This window comes from Copadichromis virginalis, linkage group LG14 (assembly GCF_057382275.1).
Source record: "Copadichromis virginalis isolate Kocher_CV1m ecotype Utaka linkage group LG14, C_Virginalis_male_GT1.1, whole genome shotgun sequence".
Taxonomy (NCBI): Eukaryota; Metazoa; Chordata; class Actinopteri; order Cichliformes; family Cichlidae; genus Copadichromis; species Copadichromis virginalis.
The window spans coordinates 24,962,627-24,986,494 of record NC_140631.1 but is presented as its reverse complement, the minus strand read 5'-3'; the positions used below and the strand labels follow the sequence as shown (position 1 = coordinate 24,986,494).

The 23,868-nt window shown below is 42.3% G+C and overlaps 1 protein-coding gene across 2 annotated transcripts in view; it reads right to left on the bottom strand.

The window, feature by feature from the left end:
- sik2b (salt-inducible kinase 2b) overlaps positions 1–23,868 on the bottom strand; it is a 51,204-nt gene that overhangs the window by 8,659 nt on the left and 18,677 nt on the right. For both annotated transcript variants that reach the window (XM_085430092.1, XM_085430093.1), the window contains exons 4-11: positions 17,103–17,264; positions 11,199–11,323; positions 10,596–10,719; positions 7,844–8,070; positions 5,774–5,926; positions 5,160–5,318; positions 2,876–3,107; positions 2,487–2,780 (exon numbers count right to left, since the gene is read on the bottom strand). In XM_085430092.1, the coding sequence (XP_085286218.1) occupies positions 2,487–2,780; positions 2,876–3,107; positions 5,160–5,318; positions 5,774–5,926; positions 7,844–8,070; positions 10,596–10,719; positions 11,199–11,323; positions 17,103–17,264 (1,476 nt within the window). The remainder of the gene's footprint in view (positions 1–2,486; positions 2,781–2,875; positions 3,108–5,159; positions 5,319–5,773; positions 5,927–7,843; positions 8,071–10,595; positions 10,720–11,198; positions 11,324–17,102; positions 17,265–23,868) is intronic.

The window sequence follows — 23,868 nt, the reverse complement described above, 5'->3', positions numbered from 1 at the left end:
AATCCCCACAAAACAGAGTCAGCATTGATTTGTGCACTTGATCAATAGAATCACTCTTTTTTTTATTTTATTTCCACAACAGGAAGTCAAAGTTTCGAGCCTTTCTCAGAGCCAGGCTTAGCAGTCACTGACGCAAGCAAGCTGGTTGACTGGTTAGTGCTTTTCATAGCCCTTACGAACATTGTGCTTGCATGCACGTCACAAGCTGCGGCTCCTGTGCGTTTGTGTATGCACATATATGACAGCATCTCCGTGTGAGCGCTTGTGTGTGCGCATCGGCAAGTAGCTGAGATAAGACCCATCCAGTGGTGACGAGCTGTGGCTGCGAACGATAGGACCTGACTCACTGTGATGGTGGGAGTTATTTAAAACCAGAGTCAGCAGTCTGACGCAAAAGAATCCACCACATCAACACTCTCCAAAGAGGATTACGAAAAATAAATAAATAACTGACACAACCAAGTGGGAGCGCGCGGTACAGACTGTCACCGTGGAGCCAGGGAAGAAACACACATTTCTGAAATGTAATTTTAGATTCTACTGGGCTAAAGTGCAGGTGATTTATAACCAGCAGGCACAGAATAAAGTAGCAGCGAAGGGTGGAGGAGGGGGGGCGAGAAACTGAGAGGTAGATAGTTGTTTAACATTCTCTTATATTTTGGCTTCTCTTTGATGTGAAGGGGAAACAAATCCTGCCTGCCGCAGACTGAAACTTTGAATAGAGAAAGAAAAGCAAGCCAGGGAACGAGTATGTGAAGAGGGAGAAAGAGAGAGAAAATGACTGAGGATGGGAGGGGAGGGAGGGAGGGAGGGAGGGGGGATATGTGGGCTGAAACCTTCAAATATCTGTCTCTGATTCATAAGGTGAATCATCACCATTGTAGTCATCAGAGAGACTGGGGGGAGGGGAGGGGGGAGTGTGTGTGAAGGGGGGTGGGGAGACAGTGAAGCACTTTTATCTTAAAGCAGTATATACACCAATCAGATACGACAGAGAATCTCATGACTGTGGCACCTGTCGAAGAGTAGGCTAGATGAGAGTTATGTAAAGTGAAAGTAAAACCTTCAGAGGTCTTATGAAGTCAAACAGGTCAGAGCTGCTGAATATTAGGCAAGCGCTTTTAATGTTGTATTCCCAATGGATTCCAAAGTAAAGGAGGTTGTCATCACTGGGCTTTGTAAAATCAAACAGGCCTCTGAGAGAAATGGCAGATGCTTAAGGAGTGGCCAAACAAACAATTTGGCACATTCTTTTAGGGAAGTCTACAGTCAAGAAGTAAATAGAGGGTTTACCTCAACATGGAAACAACTGGCGGCGCTAAAAAGAAAGACTAGATCAGATTTTCTTGAAAACCATTAAACAAGCCTGCCCAGTCCTGCAATCAGTCAATCAATAAAATCTACAATGCGTACAACAGCTTCCGTAAAACATGGAGGCTGTGTTTGCAACATGGGAATGCAAGAGTACCAGTTTAACCCTTAATTGACCATGGGCCCACCGGCGGGCCCATTTTACAGGTAAATTTGAAGGGCCAGTCAATAAAGGGTTAACAGGAGCTATATTGTCTGCTTTGTTTCAGTCAAACGCCGCAGGGGTTTCATCGCACACATGAAAAACTGTCCAAAAGAATACTGCAAAAGCAATCGGAGAGCGCTGCAAAACTAAAATAAATAAATAAATAAAAGGGATGTTGTTAAATGTCTGAGTCAGTCACCTGACCTTAACCCAGCCGAGCTGCTTCAATTACCGAGGACGAAAGTGAGGGAAAAAAAGCAACAAAAAAAAACAACAAGCAGCTATTGAAGGAAACTGCAATAAAGACCTGGCAAAGCTTCACATGGAGGAAACTCAGCTGGTAATGTTCCAGACCTAATATTTGAGTCCAAGTAGGAAAAAATAACCCTTATATTTATAATTGTCTTAGTTTGCACAGCTTCTACAGAGCCTGTGAAAATGGAATGACGTTGTAAAAAATGGCTTTGACTCCTTAAAAGGTTAGCAGAAGATTTTTGATAAAACCTTTGGATTAAAACTCACAGTCTCCGTTTATATCAGATGTTGATTGCTTCATTTTTATTCCATTCTGGTAGTATACCAGGAAAAATCAGGAAACATGGGCCAAACACTTAAACACATACTGGATCTGAATATGCAGAAGGAGTCAAATCCACCTTAAAGGGGCACTGGACTGTTTTTCTGCTGCAAACGAAGCTGCAGTTAAAAGTGCAAAGTGCAGAAAACTAAATAAAATATTAAGGTAGGTTGGCTACATAAATACTCAGGTGACCTGAGTTTGGGTGCATGCATTTAACAAGGAATATACACTGTATTTAATCTTTTATGAAGCAAGTTAAGTCAAAGTTATGGCTGCCTACTTTACCTAATGACTGTTTAAAAGAGAATCTGCTTCTCAAAGGATACAGATCACTAAATAATGGTTTTAAAAAAAAACAAAGAAAAAGAGAGAAATCCAACTGCTTCTGACCTTGGGTAAGGGAGGTGTCGGAGGCACGGCGCCCTTCCCTGAAGCTGATTGGGGAACGGTTGTGGGTCTCCCTATATTGGGAAGTCAGTGCAGCCATAGCTGGGTTGGCAGGCCTGGCACTCAAGAAAGACGTAGGGGTAACACCAGGGGGAGAGCTGTTGGGCGGAACGACTTCACTCAGCGAGGGAGGATCCTCCAGCAGACCGAGATCGCTGTGCATCGAGCCCATGTCGTAGCCAATGTCCGAGTCCACGCTACCCATGGAAGGATTTTGGCCTAAAGCGAATAATTTACCTGAGGGATGAAATATTTTTTCCACATCATTACAGAGATCGTGATAAACTGTTTCATCTGAACACTGTGTGTCTGCTACCAAAGGCCAATCATACCCTGGTTCGAAGGTCCTGGCTGGTTGGTGACCTCAGACAAGGTGTGTCGCCGCTGGCCAAATCGAGCTGTCTGATAGGCCGAGAGCAGGTGAGGCGGATCATCCTCTGTGTCGGGCTCCTCTGTTTCAATGCCCTCATCAATGGATGTCTCCATCATGTTGCTAGGCGATGAGGTGGAGGACTTGCGCAGGACAGTGGGGGGAGGTAGGGGGTCCAGCAGGCAGCCGTTAACCTAGATAGCAAAATAGAAAATTCTGGATTATTGACTTAAAACCACTGAAAAACTGAAGTTATCAGTTAAAATCACGCTTCTTAAATATGCACAAGGTTCACAGACACACACAAACATGACAAAACCTTCAGCTGCAATAAAAACTCGGGTATAAGAAAGCCGATCACTGTGCTGAAAACTGTTTGTTGCAGCACACAGGCCTGTATGTGTTGGCCTAGAGGTGGAGGGTAAGGAATGCAGTGCCAGGAAGCAAGCTTTGATTCAGTGAAACTGACACACGCACACATACACAGAGGGATAAAAATCACACTCATAGATCATCTGCATGATTTGCTGCAATAACTGGAATGCGTGGTGTTGGTCTAGTAAGAGCAGCTTTGCCCAGTTCTCCATCTGCTTTCTGTAGTGTGCTGGGATAGGAATGTTATTGCTCAACAGACACACTCACACACAGAGGACAAGAGGGGAAAACTAGACTGAGAAACAGGCAAAAGTGTGTGCGTGTGTGTGGAGGTTACGATGAAGAGGGGAGAGACATGAAGCTAAAAGGAAAAGAAAAGAGTGAACCAGAAACAGAGAAGGATAAAGAAAGACAGAAGCTTAAAAAAAACAGAGATGAGCTGTCTGCGGATGGGTAGGAAGTCTGGGCGGCGAGATCGCTGGAGCAGTGCAGAAGCTTCCTGTCCATGTGTGTTCACTCAGTTCTGCATTAGGTCACATCATCATCACAGGACTGCTTACATAACTGCACTCCATTCACGCAGATAACACGCACTCTGACTCTCTGCCCTGTTCTGTTACCACAGACTGTCTCACACGCACAAATCATTCTTTATTGGAGCCAGGCGTGCAGGTGGGATGGATAAGAAATTTTGACCGATACTGCATGTATCTGTATTTGTTCTTCCTGGATGCCTGTTGTTAGGTGAGGGCTCTGGGTGTTCCTAACAACAGGCATGTAGGAAAGTGCCGTTGGTTAGCTCCGATGAATAAAGAAAGAGGAAGAGCAGTTTGTGTGTGCGTGTGTGTATTTCTGTCAAGGAGCCTTGCAGGACAAGCAGCTGTCCTGTCTGATGTGAGTGCTGGTTGAGTACTTACATAAGAGGATATTGTCAGCTGCACTCTGGCAGCTCGTTAATTGCAAAAATTGGAATCTGTGTTATCCACGGTTAACACTAAAATCACAGCGATTTGACATGATTACTCAAAAATGATGCTGAAAGCTGTACTTTTCATTACATTTAAATTTTATTAAAAATCTAGTAAAAAAAAAGGTGCAGGTGGTATAGAACTCAGGGTTGATGTGGTGAAGGTAAGGCACAGGCAGGTGGGGATTTCTGACTGCGAATCTCTTCTCACAAGAGTAACAAGAGGCCCGGGGAGAATTGCAGCTCTCGGGAGATCTGCACGAAGTCACCGGAGAGCAACATAGCGTTTCCAAAGGTATGGAAACTTCCTCCAGATAGACCTTTGTTGACCGAAGGCTTTCTTTCCATCATGCTGACTCGAGCTGAACTAAACTGTGAGCAAGTCTGGCCTTTTAGGAAGGGGATCAAAGCACACTGCTTTAAAGAAAAAGGGATGATCTGGATTTATAACATGAGCCAGAAGACTGGGGGGAAAATATACCTGTATGAGTATTGTGCTGCATTTATTTTTTCCCCCAAAGTCATTGGAAGCCAGGATTGTAACTGAAAATAAAATGTCTTTTAATCGCCTAGCCCTAACACTGCCAGGCTGCAGATGCTCAAAACTTCAAAGGAGTCTGGTGTACACACACACACAAACACGCACGCACACACACTCTGAGGTGTAGAGAGACATTTCTGATTTACAGCGAGCGGGCATGCTCATCAAAGCATGGCAAGCTTATTGGGATGATACTTGCAGCAGCTGATAATGACTGTAATAACTACAAATTCAGCAACTAAGTCGTCTCATGTGAGCGAGCTGTAAAACAAGGACAGTGAACAAACAAGGAGATGCACAACAAAACAAAAATACATCCCTATTTACAAAGACACAACTTGTTTTTACTAGTGTTGAACGTACTTTGGGTATGTTGACATCCTCCACCATGAAAGTCTGCTCCAGGGGAGATGCAGTCTGGGGAAAGGCGAAAGCATCAGAGGATGCTTGAGGCACAGCAGGAGAACGCAACAAACGACCGCCCTGCTGGAGCAAACCCACCTGGGCGGAAACACTGGTCGACTGTGGAGAGGGAAAAAATAAAGATGAGTCTTAGAAATTACATCAAAACCCCTTAATTTAAGACCAGCTCATAACAATATCCTTCTTAAACATGTAACTGCGACAAAATACGAGGGGCTGTAAATCTTTGCCTTTACAACGCCAACCAGAAAGGAAAGCTAGGTCCTACATGGTGATGGAAATGAGAGAGGAACTGCACAGTGCTGGTAAGAAGAGGCCGTAGGCAGAGAAAAGAAAAACATGAATAATGCAACCAAGGGAAAGGCATTAAGATCAAGGCTGGGTAGAAAAGACTGCAAGAGAGCACACGAAGACACGGACAAATAAATGGATGGGCCATGTCTTTCCGTTTGTTTGTTCCTGGGTGCAGGTGTGAATAACAGAGCTTTGATCTGGGAGGCGCGGAAAATAATCTAAACGCATTATTCAGAAACGCCTCAATGCCCTGAAGTTACCTTGACGACAGTCTGTTCGGCAATGGTGCTGGGTCGTCGCTGGCGGGCGTCGAGCCTCTGTTCGACGGGGAAGCTGCAGCGATGGGCCTTTAGCCGCTCCACCAGCAGGTAATAGATAGCAGCAAAGTGGTTGTAGCTTTTGTTCTGCAGAGACTAGAGGATGACAGACAATATAAATGGTAGTGTCTGTGATGGGAAGTTATGAGGATGACTTGAATGTGACAGCTCTTAAGATATGGTGAGATAATTCTTTAATTATCCCTGTATGAAACTGGGTTATTGCAGCAGCTGAAGAGCAGAGTGTTGATAAAAATACAATGCAGAGAATATGGAAGCTGACAAGGCAGCATACATTATATACAGCAGTTCAGATAACTTTCACTTTAATCACAACTTGATTTAGTAGTTCAAAAAGTGGTCTTGATTCCTCGAGAGTAAAAACAATCTCTTTCAATCAGGGCTGTAAAATATTTACATCGAGTCATGGCCAGAAGTTTACATACACATTTACATGGGCTTTTCAATGATATCTTTAAATTGTTTGTTTTCCAGGATGGAATGATTGTACAGCACACATCTTTAAGGACTTAAATAAATTCAAACCTGTGCACCTAATTCTTGTTTTTTTAAGTGCTTTGAGTTTCTAAAATATCATCACTTTACAAACTCTATTAACTTCTAGTTAGTGATCATAATCGACTACATCTGGTATTTTCTCTTTGTGATAACATGGATTTATTCGACTCATTGTACTGACCAATACTCTGAGCAATGGGAAAGTCCACAGAACTCAATGATGATCTCAGAAATAAAATTGTATTCTTATTAATAAGTGCCACAAAATTGACATCTTTAACTGAAATTTGCAGCTTTCCCCATGGACAAGCCAAATACCTTCTGGGGAATGTTTTATGGTCAGACGAGACGAAGCTCGAGCTGTCTGGCCAAACCGACAAGAGGTATGTTTTGAGGAGTAAAGGTGAGGCTTTCAAACCTAAGAACACTGCACTAACCGTTAAGCAAGGTGGTGGTAGCATCATGCTCTGGTGCTGTTTTGTAGCCATTGGTACTGATACATTGCACAAAGTAGATGGAATAATGAAGAAGGACTTCCTCCAAATTCTTCAGTACACATTAAAAACTGGTTTTGGAATGGATTAATCATCTGGGATGGAACTTCCCAAAGACACGACCGCAACTCTATTAAAAATTTGCAGACTGTGCTTTAAAGCCAGGTCTGTTCCAGGAAAATAAACAATTAATTGAACCCTACTAATTCTGCCAAGAAGATTTGTCAAATATCCAGCCACAAGCTTGTTGATGGCTACCAAAAACTTCTGGTCCAGTTGCAAGTTGCTAAGGGACATTTAACCACATATTACTAGTGCTGTATTTGTGTATTTGAGTCTAAATATTTTTGACCGTGGGTGGATTAGAGAAAATCAAGAATAAATTCAAACTTGTGCTCCCAATTCTTGTTTTTAAGGTCATTTAAGATGTATGCTGTACAATCATTCCATCAAGGAAAAAAAAGAACAGTTTAAAGAAATTATTAAAAGCACAAAATTAGCATTTGCATTTATGCCCATGTTGAATGTGTGTGAATACCTTAACACAACTGTACTGTGACTGCTGAATAGTGGAAAATTAGTTCAGAAGTGTGCATGTTCTTTACGCCAATGAAGTAATTGATAAATTTAATTTCTTAGCAAGAGAAGGGTTGAAGAGAGGATCGCAATGAAATTATACCATTTAGTCGAGATAGGCAATTACCCAAAATACCCAATTATGGACCCACTATTAAATCTTTCCTTGGATCACAATGAGGAACCCTTTTCCCCCCTACTTTTATCAGTTTAAGTAGTTTACTGCTAAACTCTCAGCTTTATCATGCAGCCCAGTGAAATATATCTGTTACCTGCAAAGTTAGAGTTATGCTTATCTATTGTCCACTATCATTATTATCGCCTCCTCCACAGTCTAAAGACATGACCTTTAAACCTCACACATTTACACTATAATTCAACTTAAAGAAAAAAAACAACAACTTCCTTCTTGTTCTGTTCTTACCTCTATAGTCTTGTGCTGGTCGATACCGAGGCTGTGCATCAACCGAAGGACCTGTTCACTGTATTCTCCTACACCGGCCTCACCCTCAGAGGACAGAGGCTGTTGGTACAGTACTGGCCTCTGTATAGGAACATCCAGAGTCATCCACTTGTGTTCCTTAATCTGGGCCACAGAGAGACGCTTTGACGGGTCCAGGACCAACATTCTGCGGATCAGGTGCTCACAGTCTATGAGGGATGGGAAGAGCAATCAGTCAGGATTTTTTCTTTTATGATCAGAAAATGTTCCTTTATGTTTGGTTAATGCTAAGTACTTCTTGTAAATATAATGACGCAAAGCCTCAAAGCCTCATGCCCTTATCAAAGTAGCCCAGATGAAGCGGGGCAGAAATAACACTTTAAGAGCTTAAAATCTGCTAAGTTCTTTTCTTAGGTTCTCCTGCCGTCACATCTGAACAGCGTGACTACACTCCTTTCTACTTTCCTTCCCTCCTAATGAGAGCTCCTCACCTCTAGTTAGAGGCTAGATGAGTTTGACGTCAGACACAGCTGGGTTCTTAACAGGATTACAGCTCCCCTGGCTGTGCTGCTTTGGCCTGACTGCACCCCTACTGCCTGCAGTGCATTCCTGCCTACCAGACAGCAACATTACACATCTACTTGACTGCAGTAATCTTAAAGCAAAACAGGCAAGCTTTCATCAAATAAGCCCTGCAATTGGTCATTATTATTTTTGAAATTAATCACTCCTATTTTGTAGCATTTATATTAAAAAAAAAAAAAAAAAATCAAAACATGACGACTGAAGTATTTCACATTCTCAGGAGTAGTTTTCATATTATCTTTTTACTTTAGCAAACAAACATCTCAGATACAAATATGCCAAAATCGAGTTTTCAAACAGAATTTGATTTTCGGAACATTTTCCTCCGTCCATCACCTTCAGCAGATATCCTGTGAAGAGAGACCCTCAGCAGTTCACAAACACAGAGCCCAAGGACCTGTCTGCTAACATTAACTCCCTGCTGCACATTCTTCTCAGTTGCCCTGCTGATCTACTAACATCTGCTTACATCTCACATTTTTTCCCCTTCTACCTCGTGCCTGGTAGTGCAGCCAACTCAATTTTCTCCTCATTATGTGCATAACCAGCACGTCCTTCAATGCATTTCTACTACACGCTGTGGCCACTTAGCAGCTTGTGCAGCTGCTAAGTTACAAAGTTACATTTTGAATAAAACGCGGCACAATGCACTACAATTTGTCTGAGTCTCTGCCTGTTGCTACAGGTGAGCTTCTGCTAACCACCAGGAAAGGTCAGACTACATGTAAAGGGGGTGAGAACGCATGCCCGTGTAGCTGACTGCCTGATCGACAGTCTGTTCTTATCCAGTGCCTTACACCACCATGACTTAACCGCAGAACAATCCCAGTTTTAACACTTGCAGTGCTGGAGTCGTGTAGAGTTTCCAATAAAGAAGAACTGCAATGGATTTAAGAGCAAGTAATCGTTTTAGATATCATTGATTTTTATCTCACAGGTAATATCCCAATATTTTAACCACCATCAAACATGACTGAACATACAGAACGATTACAAGCTGCTATGCTACCTCAGCATACACACATTCCTCTGCTCAATGGTGTTCTGCCCTAAAGAAAGGGAAGCAGCTACACATAGGTAGCTATTACATGTAAATATGACAGCCCTCTAAACCTAGCATTTAAAAGATGACCTTAGTTTTTGCTGACCAAAGAATACTCAAACAGGCCAACAAGCCTTAAAAAATGACATCTTTTACAGATATTAAGTCACTAAGTAAGTCGCTGGCTATGAGGTTAACCACAACATGTACAGTGTGTGGTCCAAACCTGTGTTGTGCACTATAGTGTCGGCCAGTGCGAGCAACTGGAGGAAATAAGACGGACCGTTTCTGGATAAAGAAATCAGCACACTATGTTCTCCTTGTTCGCAGAACAGGGGCTGAACTGGGGGTGGGTAGGCGGGTTCGAGTGTCAGTCTGGTCAGGGAGCTGACATTACACTCCTACATTCCCCGTATGTCTTAATTGTTTCAAGGTCCCGAACAGCAAGGAGGAGGAGGAGGAGGGGGGGGAAAAAAAAAAAAAAGTCTGGTCGACTCTCTAACCACACACCCCTGCGGAGAAGTTGCTTCAGACGTGCAGATGGGACACAGAGAAACAAGACAGAAGAAACAGACAAGGCTACAGACGGACAGGAAGCTGTCTCACAGAGGGTATGAGTCAGGCAGACATACTAACAGACAGAGGGACAGACAGGCAAGCTGCTGGAGGGCTTCACTGGCTCTTCCCCAGGTTACATAAACAGCTCCAGCTCTGGACTCAATCTACAGCCAGCCAGCCAGCCAGCACAGCCGCTAACAGCAGGGCTGCTTGAGACCGTTAGCCGAACTGACTCACTCTGCAGCCTGAATGCTCACATAAACACACACACACACACACACACACACACACACACACGCGCGCTTCATATTGTATCCCCTTCAAATCGATGGAATGCTGACTGACCTCTTGACTGGTTATAGCTGCAGGAGTGACTCAAACAGGAAAGCGTGATCTATTCGTCTGTGCGTCAGTGTTCCTACCAAGAACTTTAATGACTTTTTTTCCTCAATTTGACTACATGCTGTTGTATAGAAGACCCGAAAGTCTTTCACCATTACACCAAATGCATCTGTGCTTGCAGGAAAAAGCGAGGCCGTCTCGTCTTACCTTCAGTCATGAAGTAGGGGATGCGAAACCTTCCTTCTAGTACTCTCTGCCGGAGGTCAGGCAGAGTGGGCCCATCAAATGGCAATGCACCACACACCAGCACGTAAAGCACCACCCCCATACTCTGGAGACATGAAAAAATGGACACACAAGAAAACAAGGTGAGGATAAGAGTAAAGAACAACCAGTAGATTAATCAATCTTAGGTATGTAAATGTAAACAACTCAGACACACGTGTCCCACTAAAGCACGAGTCCACACACACGACCTTACGGTAAATGATTGCAATATAGAGGAGGCTACAAACTGTGGTTGGGAAATCACATTCCACGTAACCGCAGAACGACATGACAGGAACCAAACCTGCTGACTGTAAGAAATCAAAACTTTGTGTCCACTAATATATGAATAAATAACGTTTTCAGAAATGAGTTGCATCCGATGACTTCACGTGGCTTACTAAAGCAAACGGTGCTTAAAATCTCAGCAACAGAGCTGAGAAGATATTACAGGGAAATTCAATCCACGGGTATGCAGTTACAAGGAATTATTAAAAACAAAGTGTTAAAGAGATGTCCGATTTATGCAATCAGCCATTTTACCCAAATATCCAGCTGTGGCCCTTCATACTGTTGTCCCTCAAAGACCTCTGGAGCAGCATAGGGCGGGCTGCCACACCATGTGGCCAGAGGCTTCCCGGGCTGGAAAAAGTTGCCAAATCCAAAATCTGCAGAAGGCGAAACATCAGGGCGGTAAGTAGATTAAAGATAGTTTCAGACATTTAGGCTTGTAGAGTTGGTAATGGCACACAGAAATCCTGCTGTTGTCCAGCAGTTTCTGCCCTGTGACCGTAAAAGTAAAAAAAAAAAAAATGTTTTAAAAAGAGTTCAGGCACTTAGAGACCATAAACAGTGTGGATGTGATATGTTGAAATGGGAAAACTATAAATGATCAAATTCAGCATGAAGGCACAAAACTCAGAGTAGCAGTTCATAGTTTTGTGTCTTCATGCAAGTTCTGTATAACGCAATGTTTAATCCACATATTTGTACATTTACGAAATGGACCTTTGTATGAGGTAACCTCCCCTGGAGGCTGACATGAGGTAATTGGTGCTGTTCTCTGATTGGTTCCCTCTAGAATGGCTAAAAGTCAGATTTTAATCATCAGAAGAAAAGAAAAAGGGGAACAAATGGACACAAAATAAATTTGAAGTTCATGTCTGCCTTTCATTAGCATCCAACTAAATGCTGCAGCATAATCGGACAAATTGCACTGAGCCAACATGTGTGCCTGCAATCACTCAGCTAACCTATTTTCTTACGAGTCAATATGACTTTCACCTATGTTCTCTTCTTCTCATCCCTCAGATCCTCTCAACTAACAGATTCAGATCTAATTCAGTTTATACAAATAAAAAAAAATAGCTTCTTAGTTTTGAGAATTTGATTTTTATTTATCAACTTGGAGACTGGATTGACTTTTTAATACTCTTTGCTCTATCAAAAAAAAAAAAAAAAAAAAAAGTAACGGAAAAATAACAATGGATAAATACTTTCATGCTTAGTTGGTTCATTATCAATGGGAAGGCGTCACGGAGCCTGACAGCCACAGGAGCAGACAATCACGCTCACTTAGCCCTCCACCCCCACCGTTTTTCCATAATTCGAAACAGTTACATAAACACCAAAAATGTATTGCAAAACAAATAAATAAGAGATTAAAAATAAAAAAATAAAAATCTGGCTTACATAATGGGGCTGGAGGTGATGTGGGTTCACACACACATGCAAAGACACAAACAACACAATGAGCAGTGTGCGACCCAAACCCCCTATTCCTCAACACGATCCTTTGCAGTCCATGTAAAAGAAACTATCGACCAATTTAAGCCAAATTCAAACTGATGAGACAATCAGAACGGATCATGTGACTTTTAATTACCAACAAATTTGTATTTTTTGCTGTGTCAGCTCCATGTCTTCAGAGAATTGTGCTAACACAATTTTCTCTAAAGTTCAGTTTTTTTTAACTTTGTTGTTTTCTTCACAAAAATCAAAACCAGACCAAACCAAGTATCCATTTCTAACTTTAATAGGTGAGAGGTATTTTCGGCTGCTCCCTTATTTCCCGAAGGGTCGACACAGCGGATGGATCCGCATATTTGATTTGGCATAGATTTTATACCCTTCCAGAAACCCCTCCCGGGCTTGGCACCAGCACTTTGGAGTGCACTAACTTATGACCTCCGGAGGCTGGGTCTGTCTCTCCTCCTGATCTCACGCTGGGGATTTTTGTGCAAACTCTCACAAATAAACTGGACAGACCTAGTTTTTAGAATCTTTATGACTCAGTCAGATTTAGAACGCTAGAAACACAATGGTAAGTAAATTATTAGGGGTTTCGCTTTTTTCTGTGTAGTGACAAATTGTTTTAGTGTTAAAAACTGAGGCTGTGTGGGTGTACAGAGGTCTGATAGTCAAGAGTTACATCATAAAATGTGATCAGACTGGCCATTTCTACAGCAAACATTGCTGCATGGTGCCTCTAAAAGGCAAAATGCTTAAAAATAAAGAAGACGATGAAGAATCCAGGCTGTCAAATGTTTTTTTGTTTTTTGCACACACAAGGAAAGCTGCAGTAGATTATAGCTTAAATACCTGTAGGAATCAAGTTTAAGTAATTAGCAAAGGGTAAACTCGTGAACAGAGCTGAGCGGCTCTTTTGAGTGTGTACGTGAGTGTGTGTAGTCGAACCGTTTAATTACTGCAATGCAGGTAGCAGCAGGTGCGGCTGGAATAAAATGAGAGCTAAAGCAGCGTGACACTGTGGGTTTATTACAAGTATGTTTGCTGTCTGACGCTGCTGCGAAGGTGAGATGCGAGATGTGAGATGCAGGCAGAGCTGAGCGGAGCAGTGCAGCTGGTTTATCGTCAGAAGCTGTGACCCATTTCATGGAGCTGAATACTGAACAGACTGGTTGACGTCAAACACTCCAGCATGCTGCAGGCTACAAACAGCAGTCCCAGCTCTACAGAAAGGGCGGGGCACGAGCGGGCGTGTGTCGCGCACGGCAACATTAACATAATATTAGCTAAAAGATTACAGGCAAGAACCTATGAAGGTTTATAAGACTGCACGTGTAAAACAAAATAAGAGTATGATGATGCAGTTAGGTACTTAAGCAGTATGGAGAATCAGTAAACTTGTAGCTGCAGCTGCTTTTCTTTATCCTCCTTTTTCTTCTAGATCAGGTTTTCCAAAACACTGAACTGGATTCTTGAACCTACTTATTGCTTCCTTCCCCTGCAACATTTTTCACCCTTTAACTTTCCTCCCATGATTAAACTTGATGAATTGAAATGAAGCATGTTGTAAGTTTCTATGTAGCAAGTAAAGAAAATAAAATTTCTTCCTTCAACTTACTTCAAAGTTGAAATTTTGAGAATTTGACATACACTGTAAAATTTGGTGTGCTCTCCTCGGCTCAGCTGGGAGAACAATCTTATGCAGCTATTAGACTTTTCATATTTTTTTTACATTGTTATTAATTTAATGTTTAATATTAATTAAACAGATTCTTGTCAAAAAGCATTTAGAGTGGTGATTCTGATCTGGAGGTAGACATGAAACACCTTTAGGGTGTGGTGCACTTTTAGCAATGTCATTGTGGATACTTCAAATAATGAAGCTGAAAATAGCTGCTGAAAGCCTTTTAGTGATATGACAACATGTATTGGATAATGTGGTCAAAACACGTGAAGTGAATAAAGCTCAAAAACAGGAAATGTATACACTGCATTGTACACGTGCATTTCCCCGCTTAACCACAATGGCGGCGTTCTCGCCTACTCTGAACCAGCAGCCTATGCCTGCTTTTGTTTTTGTTATTCCTCCTCCTCTCTTTCCATTGCTTTCAATCTGTCAACTCGAATGTAAAGGGGCTGTTTGAAGTGAAAACATTAAGGGCACTCCCCGCTGCTCCTGTTGCTCTTTCCTCTGCAGCCACCAGGAGAATGACCTTTCTTTGACTGATCACCTGTTAAGGTACATACAGACTGACCAGAGGTGGCCTTTAGAAGCCACCACTGGACTGAAGAGAAAAACCCAGAAGCATTGGCACTTTGTCTGGATGTACACATTCAGAGTAGTGCCAAAACGGATAGCCGACAAATAGAAAAAGAGTTGATTATGTTAAGATTTAATTAGCCGTTTATTTTAACAAACAAAAATACCAAACACTTGCTCAACTGCTCATTAATGCAAATATGTAATCAGCCAACCGCGTGGCAGCACCTCGGTGCCTTTAGACACGTAGATGTGGTTGTGGCTCCTTCCTGCCTTTTATAAACAGTTCACGCTGATGGTAGCGGTGTAACGTGTACTCCGAAAGGCTTCATAATCACCAGATCTCAATAGAGCACCTTTGTGATGTAGTGGAACAGGTGATTCACATCATAGATGCAGCTGGAAAAATCTGCAGTAGCTGCGTGTCAATATGGACCAAGACCCACGAGGACCGTTTCCAGCACCTTCTTAAATCTATGCCACGAAGAAATAAAGCAGCTCTGAAAGCAAGAGTGCAACCTGGTACTAGCAAGGTATACCTAATGAAATGTCTGACGAATGCATGTCAGGATTCAGAAAGGCTAAATGGGCTTCTGATTGACAGTGAGTGTGTGGTCAGTTAAAAATACCTTTCAACCTCTATTTTAAACCTATACAACCACTGCATTACAATTAATGTTTATTAATATAAATATTAATTTAATTGTAATCTTTTTTGTTAATCTTGGAGACCCATTTACAAAATAACATTTAATAACACAATAACTAAGATTTTAAATAAAAAGAAATAACAGAAACACAATTAAAAGCAAGATAAAGTGTAATTTTCCCAAACTACTTAAGCAACGTTTTCTTTAGAAATCAGTCTCACGACCTTCATTGTTTCGATTCATATTGTGACTACAGACTGTATTTCACCAATATAACTTGTCCTTGTACGGAAGTTTACACAAGATGCACAGCCCTGCTTAAGGCTGTGAAGAAGGCTCGTCTGGTTGTTACTAAACTAAGGACATTTTATGAACAAACTAATGGGTCAATCAATAGCACCCTGATAGCAGAAGGCCAAGCACATTTTCCCTTAAGATCTGAAAATAATCTGATTACTTAACAACAAAACATAACCATTACCTTTCAGCACGAGTATAAAAAACAGTACATCTATAACTCTCTCGACACGAGTCGATCCCATGTACAGTGCAAATCTGACACCTGTACTCATCTAAACTTCATGTGCCATTTACCAAACTTGTCCGAGCATGTTGTAGTCAAGAGGAGCACGGCGTGTACCTTGGAGATGATGTCCTCCCCAGAGAAATTTTCACTAATCACAAGCCAGGTAATGTTCTGTTCATTGTTTTCCTGCTTCAAATCTAATCTGCTGTGCGGACAATCAGCTGTGAGTCAGACATGTTTGTGAAAATTACTGCTCGGGTAATAACATCTCCAGGTTATCATCTTGGACCCTTCTGAGAAACCGTGGACAGGATGATGCGAGTAATGATGCGAGTAATGATGCAACGAAAACAGTTATTCTGTAGTTCTGTCCGCTTTGCCCTTTTCTGGTATCAGAAGAAAGAAAATGGTGCATTTATCACACCCATAAACAAGGATTTGATTCAACTACCTGAAGCTGATGATATGAAGTCCTTTGAGGACAGGAAGCCATTTCCTTCTCTACCACATATTCAGGGTCTGGTATCCTTTCACACTCGTATTTTTAGCTGCTCTCATGTGATCAGCTCACCTTAGATGGATTTCAGTATCAGCTCTGAATTAAGCCTCAGATAAACCTCAGACTCGCTCATAGCATGGTACTAACTGAAGGCCTGCCACCCTGCTATGCACGCTCCTTATCATTCTTCCTTCATCCCCTTATCCGATACTCTGTCTCCAAAGTAGCTAGTCAATCCCATCACCCTAGCTCCTCTTCTATTAAACCTAAGAACGTCCCTGCGACTACCCCAGCCTTCCCCTTCTCCGCTCTGGGACAAGGCAGCGGGGTGACATTCCCACAAGCTAGCTCTAAACACCAGCTGCTTAATAATTACACTTTGATGCCTGTACTACAGACTTACAGCTTAGCCTCAAATATCTGCCTCTGGGTCTGTTCTTCACTTTGTCCTCCATTTTTCATGTTTTTACACTCAAGAGTCACCAGGGAAGCATTTTTAAGTTCTCTGATTATCTGTTTTGAAAAAGTAACACAGGCCTTTAAGCTTTTAAGATGTCTGTCATGGGATCTGTCGGCAAACAGCTATCTTGCAAGCAACCTCTGACCAATTCTCAACACTGCAAAAAATGACCTAAGCAGGCAGTGAAGACATTTCTGAACTCCACGAGCGCTGAGATCATGACAGGCAATACATCAAAAACTCATGCGAAGATCCTGGATTTTTCATCTACTGAGTTTATGGGTCCCCTGTGCAATGTGTTACCTGCAATCTTGATGTTCATATGGCCATCCAGCAGCAGATTCTCAGCCTTCAGGTCTCTGTGAACGATGTTCCGGTTGTGGCAGTACTCAACCGCTGACAGGATCTGCCAGAACTTCCTCCTGGCCTCTAGCTCACTGAGACGGCCATGCTTTGCCAGATAGTCTGCAGACATTGGAAAGAGGTGACGTGTCATGTTAGTCTATATCATTTTTTTAATTGATTACATAACCTGGCTCTACAGGCCTTCCGAACACGTATTAAGGTATCACTATACAGTTGAAAAGAATGCAATAAAAGTAGAATTTCTTCATTCAACCGAGTGGTTGTGCTGAAAGTATAATAGGTTTTGATGAGGTGCGGGCTTGGTGCCAGTGGTAGCTTACAGCTGCTCTACATTACAGCATGTTTTGTGAGCTCATTGAGAGCAAGATGCAAAATGTATTTTTTTCTTTGGAGACCCCTGCTCTAGCCCCGCGTGTGCATGCGTGAGTAGGCATTGGCTGACAGCGAAGAATGCACTGTGTTGTCATAGTGGAACGAGGAAAGCGGAGACAGAAGTTTCCGAGAACAGGTCTTCTGCTATATAATGCCTAGATTAGCGCACACTGCTCAGCTTGTAAGTTAGGGGTCGGTTTAATAGGATACTGAAATAAATACAAACTGAGCTCTTTTTCCAATGAGAAGCAAAAACACTGGATTTAGCAGTTTATCTGCTTAGCACACACTCTGCACACAGCAGGACCAAAGAGTGAGTTTGTGGTTGTTTAGAAAGACACAAGAAACCACAGTCGATTCTCTCTCTGGAGAGCCACAGTCATAAATTTTGCCATCGTCTTTTTCCAAGCGCTCAGATCGCTGACCTTTCTCTCATGGTGTGCTCTCCCTCTGCCCTTACCGTTGTGTGAAGTTTGTCTCGACAGACTATTTTACAAGATGTATGATGTTTTTTTCTTTTTTACAGCCCTGTGAACTTTGAAAAGTGTGGCGTTTGTTGCTGTCGGCAGGGCTCCTCTTCACACCTCTCTGTCCAGATAGCTTGCTAACTCTTCAATTCACACTCAGTGGCAAACAAGATAGGACACTCTGCTGCCTGTCCTTCCAGCTGGCATGGTTACAGACCAGCAACTAAACCTGACAACAATGCACAACAACCACAACAAACCCCACCAACACAAAATCATGAGGAATGTAATTATGGGAAGACCCACTAGGTCAGTTTCATAAGAGAGCATTTTTGTAATCAGGAAGCAGATGAAGACTGGCAGCTTGATTTGATTGAGACAATAAAAACAATGTTTTGCTTTTGTCTTTTAACTCGTTAGACATACCTGATATGATTTCCTTTTCATGTCGCTGTCATTTCAGTGGTGTGCACATAAACTACAGGGTGGGCCATTTATATGGATACACTGTAATAAAATGGGAATGGTTGGTGATATCAAAGTCCTGTTTGTGGTACATTAGTATATGTGAGGGGACAAACTCCTCAAGATGGGTGGTGACCATGGTGGCCATTTAGAAGTCGGCCATCTTGGATACAACTTTTGTTTTTTTCCATAGGAAGAGGGCCATGTGACACATTAAAATTATTGGTAATGTCACAAGAAAAACAATGGTGTGCTTGGTTTCAATGTAACTTTATTCTTTCATGAGTTATTTACAGGTTTCTCTTTGTTCACAGCCATTGACATGTTGAAGAGGTTAACACGTGAGGAGCGGATCAAAATTGTGTTGATATCCGGTGAACGTAGTAATCGGGTCATTAGTGACAGAAAACTGTCACTAATGAAGAAACATCAGTGGCAGAATGGGCAAAACAAAAATAGGAACTGGACCCTCAGTTCACGCAGAAGATTTTGTTCAGTGATGAGGTAAAATTTTGTGAATGGTGAAATTAACAAACAAAACCACCGCTATTGGTCTGACACTAACCCACATTGGATGGATCCCTCCAAGACTGTTGGAACAACAAAAGTGATGGTTTGGTGTGGTATATGGGGTACAACGATAGTGGGTCCATTCTTCATCAATGGAAACCTCAAGGCCACTGGATATTTGAAATTGCTACATGATGATGTGTTTCCCTCTTTACGCACTGAAGCTGGCACGTTCCCTGAGTTTTTCCAGCAACATGGTGCACCACCACATTATGGGTGCCAGGTCCGAGCATTCCTAGATGAACAGTTTCCTGGAAAGTGGATTGGTCGTCGTGGGCCAGTTGAATGGCCCCCAAGGTCTCCCGATCCGACCCTCTTAGACTTTTATCTTTGGGGTCATCTGAAGGCAATTGTCTATGGTGCGAAGAGGCGAGACGTGCACCACCTGAAACTACGGATACTGGATGCCTGTGCTGGCATTTCTCCTGCGGTGTTGCTATCAGTGTGTGAAGAGTGGGAGAAGACTGTTGCATTGACAATCCAACACAATGGGCAGCACATTGAACACATTTTATAAGTGGTCAGAAACTTGTAAATAACTCGTGAAAGAATAAAGTTACCTTGAAACCAAGCACACCATTGTTTTTCTTGTGACATTACCAATAAGTTTGATGTGTCACATGCCCCTCTTCCTATTGAAAAAACAAAAGTTGTATCCAAGATGGCCGACTTCTAAATGGCCACCATGGTCACCACCCATCTTGAGGCCCTCTCACATATACTAATGTGCCACAAACAGGACTTTAATATCACCAACCATTCCCATTTTATTACGGTGTATCCATATAAATGGCCCACCCTGTACTTACAGGCACAGCAAAGTCATACTAAGCCTCTTTAAAAGTCAATTTAGTTGACTTTTTTCAGATGTGTGCAGTCAATAAACATAAAATATTCAAAGCATACGTGTTGAGGCCACCATCGTGCATCACACTACACCTCATCTACACAGCCCTGCATCTCAAAGCCCCGATATTAAAATTGTGTGTGATAGATAGCAACAGAATGAGAAAACCTTATTAGCGAGTGGCTGACAAATTCCATAAGAGTAGGTCTCTTTAATGAATGGGGGAATTTTCAAGCAATGGTGCTAATCAAAAAACACACTGGGGAGGGGAATGTGTTGGGCAGGTCCAAGGTTGCACCTGTGGAAAACAGCAATCTAAAATAAAAACCATTTCAGGACATAACCTCTCCTTTTCTTGGTCTTTAAAGCCTTCTTTATGGGTCAACATAAATACTCGCCATACTGTTACAGAGCCTAAAATTGTACAAAGTGGTTGGTTTAACTCTTTACCCCTTGAAAACCAACTAGGGATACACTGAAGGTCTTTCTCTCACATTTCAGGCCTGCTTATAAGACAAAAATGATGAGGTTTGCATCAGAAATAAGTGAGGGTTGTCTGTGCCTGTGTAGCTACCCTTGGAAAAGCACAGAAACTATTCTAATGGTCACCCAAACCACATCTTTATTGATATATATATATATATATGTACTTAGGTGTCAAAACCCGCCATTAAGGGAAGGGAAGGGAAGGTCATCTTTATGGGGTAAAGAGTCAAAGCAGGGTTCCTTGCAGCCATTACAGAGACAGGTAAGACTTCTATTTTTCCTGTGGTGTTGCACACTCTTCTTCATGCAAAACCTAGTGTAAAAGTAATTTTGTTAAAGAAAAAACAAGAGAAAGAAATCAATTTAAAGCCTAAAACAGCTGCAGATTAATTTCTCTCAATGACTGCTTGATCAACTGACTATTGTTTGCAGCTCTGGAAAGAACACCGCCTGACTGCTTTTACACTGAAATGCTCAACAAACCAAACGCTGAACACTAAAGCGTATCTTAGCTCTGTATGAACAGCAGCACGGTGTTGCTACTGCTTGTTCTGCAGTCACACTGGAAAAACAAGCCATTACTGTTTAAGCAAACAACACTGTACAACACACACACACACACACACACACACACACACACACACACACACACACACACACACTATGCAGCATGTTGCCCCAGTGGAAGGATGAGTAATCCACTGATACAATGTTGGTGAGGGTAAGGACCTCAGCACAGTGAGGCATGCAGAGTGGCATTCTGGGAAAGCGAACAGAACAAGTATGAATCATAGGGGTATTAGGGAACAGCTCAAAAGCCACTGTGTTCCACTTCTGCTGAGAGCTGCGTGAGGAGCTAAATCTCTCAACAGCTGCTCAGGTTTGAAGGGGACCAACATCATGGGTACAGACCGGCTTGCTGGACAGACTTCAGATAACACCGTGGGCCAGGCGCTGGGAGCGTGTATACATGCGAGTGTGTGTGAGCGCAGAGGACATGGGGCACACGGTCGCACACTCCGTTTCCACATCAGTAACTGATACCCTAACCACTTAAATACGACGGCCTCATTAAAGTCACATCTATATGCACGGTGATGGATGCTTGTGTTGATTTAATACTGGCACACCAAAGGGGTTAAAGGGGAACAGAGCCAATTGGAACAGAGCAATGCCATGTCATCCAAGTACCAATCAGCCAAACATCAGCTGCAGCTTCTGGTGGTTATAGTTGACCTCACTTGTCCTTCTTTGGATACTTATAAATACACACATAAAAATAACACCTCTGTTTTATCTGGAGAAACAAAGCCCACATCTTAAACCTACATACTCCACCTATTTACTGTAAGCCCCTCCCATTGAAACTTACTGGTTATTTAACTAGGACATGTGTTTTTAAAAACACATTCAGGGTTGGATTAGGTGATCAAGTAATACCAATGTCTTGGCAATCCTTTATTCCAATACTTATTTTTAAAAGGAAGAAACAAACTTTTGTACCTACATTTGTTGGAATTACCTTAAAAAAAAAGAAAAATCAAAAATGTAGGTATGTGTATTTTGAAGTACCCTTTGAATGGCTCCATAGTGCTGTGCAGGGGTGTCAAACAAAAGGCCTGGGGCCAGAATCGGTTGTCAAAGACTCCAATCTAACCCGTTTGGCGGCTTTCGAAAATGTGAAGAAGGGCATACATTTGGACTTTTAAATGTATTTTCACGGGTTTTGCAGCTTCTCTGACTGATAAAGCGCTCCCCCATGGCCATTCATACTACAGAGTGGTAAATAAGTAACAAATAAACAATAAAATAAAAGAAGGTTTCTTGGTTTTCACCATATTACCATACACACTATACAAATTTATGCCTTTTACAGTAAAAATTGCTGGTGATTGCCAATGTGAATCTCCTAGTAGACACACAATTTGAAAATCCTACATCGCTGCACCTCAAGGTCAAGGGTCAACGAGATTCAAGCTTTTCTGAGATTTTCAGTAGCTGCACATATAGTATCATTTCAAAATCCTACATCACCTTGTTCTCAAACTTAGGTGTCCACGCCGTCTGCCTAGCAGGGTGACGACAATTTACCAATGAGGGGTAAAAAGGACATTTCTTTCTCAGACTCATGTTGACAGACTTTATTTACTATGGCAGCATTTTATCAAGTAGAAAAACAGATGTACTGTGAAACTGCACTTCTTTTTTCTTATATTAAAACATCTCAGGGATTAAATATGTAATTAGACTTCTTTACACGGGGGAAAAAAAAAAAAGGCAGGTTTCACTGGTCTAGCCCACTTAAGTTCAAAGTGGACTGTCTATGGCCCAGGATGTAAAATGAGTAAGACATCCCTGGTATAGTGATTTACACATTGTCTAAAACGGAAAGTCTCCCGGTTTGATCCCGGGAGTAGATATAAATCCCCCAGGAAGGGCAGCTGGTGAAAAAACACCCCAAAACACATGAAGTTACCCACTCTGGCAACCCCTTGTGAATGAGGCAGAACCCAGAAGTAGTTTCTTCTATACTGTAGTGGGTTTGGTGATCAGATACAGTGGGGCAAAAAAGTATTTAGTCAGCCACCGATTGTGCAAGTTCCCCCACTTAAAATGATGACAGAGGTCAGTAATGTGCACCAGAGGTACACTTCAACTGTGAGAGACAGAATGTGAAAAAAAACAATCCATGAATTCACATGGTAGGATTTGTAAAGAATTTATTCGTAAATCAGGGTGGAAAATAAGTATTTGGTCAATAACAAAAATACAACTCAATACTTTGTAACATAACCTTTGTTGGCAATAACAGAGGTCAAACGTTTACTATAGGTCTTTACCAGGTTTGCACACACAGTAGCTGGTATTTTGGCCCATTCCTCCATGCAGATCTTCTCGAGAGCAGTGATGTTTTGGGGCTGTCGCCGAGCAACACGGACTTTCAACTCCCGCCACAGATTTTCTATGGGGTTGATGTCTGGAGACTGGCTAGGCCACTCCAGGACTTTCAAATGCTTCTTACGGAGCCACTCCTTTGTTGCCCGGGCGGTGTGTTTTGGATCATTGTCATGTTGGAAGACCCAGCCTCGTTTCATCTTCAAGGTTCTCACTGATGGAAGGAGGTTTTGGCTCAAAATCTCACGATACATGGCCCCATTCATTCTGTCCTTAACACGGATCAGTCATCCTGTCCCCTTGGCAGAAAAACAGCCCCATAGCATGATGTTTCCACCCCCATGCTTCACAGTAGGTATGGTGTTCTTGGGATGCAACTCAGTATTCTTCTTCCTCCAAACACGACGATTTGAGTTTATACCAAAAAGTTCTACTTTGGGTTCATCTGACCACATGACATTCTCCCAATCCTCTGCTGTATCATCCATGTGCTCTCTGGCAAACTTCAGACGGGCCTGGACATGCACTGGCTTCAGCAGCGGAACACGTCTGGCACTGCGGGATTTGATTCCCTGCCGTTGTAGTGTGTTACTGATGGTGA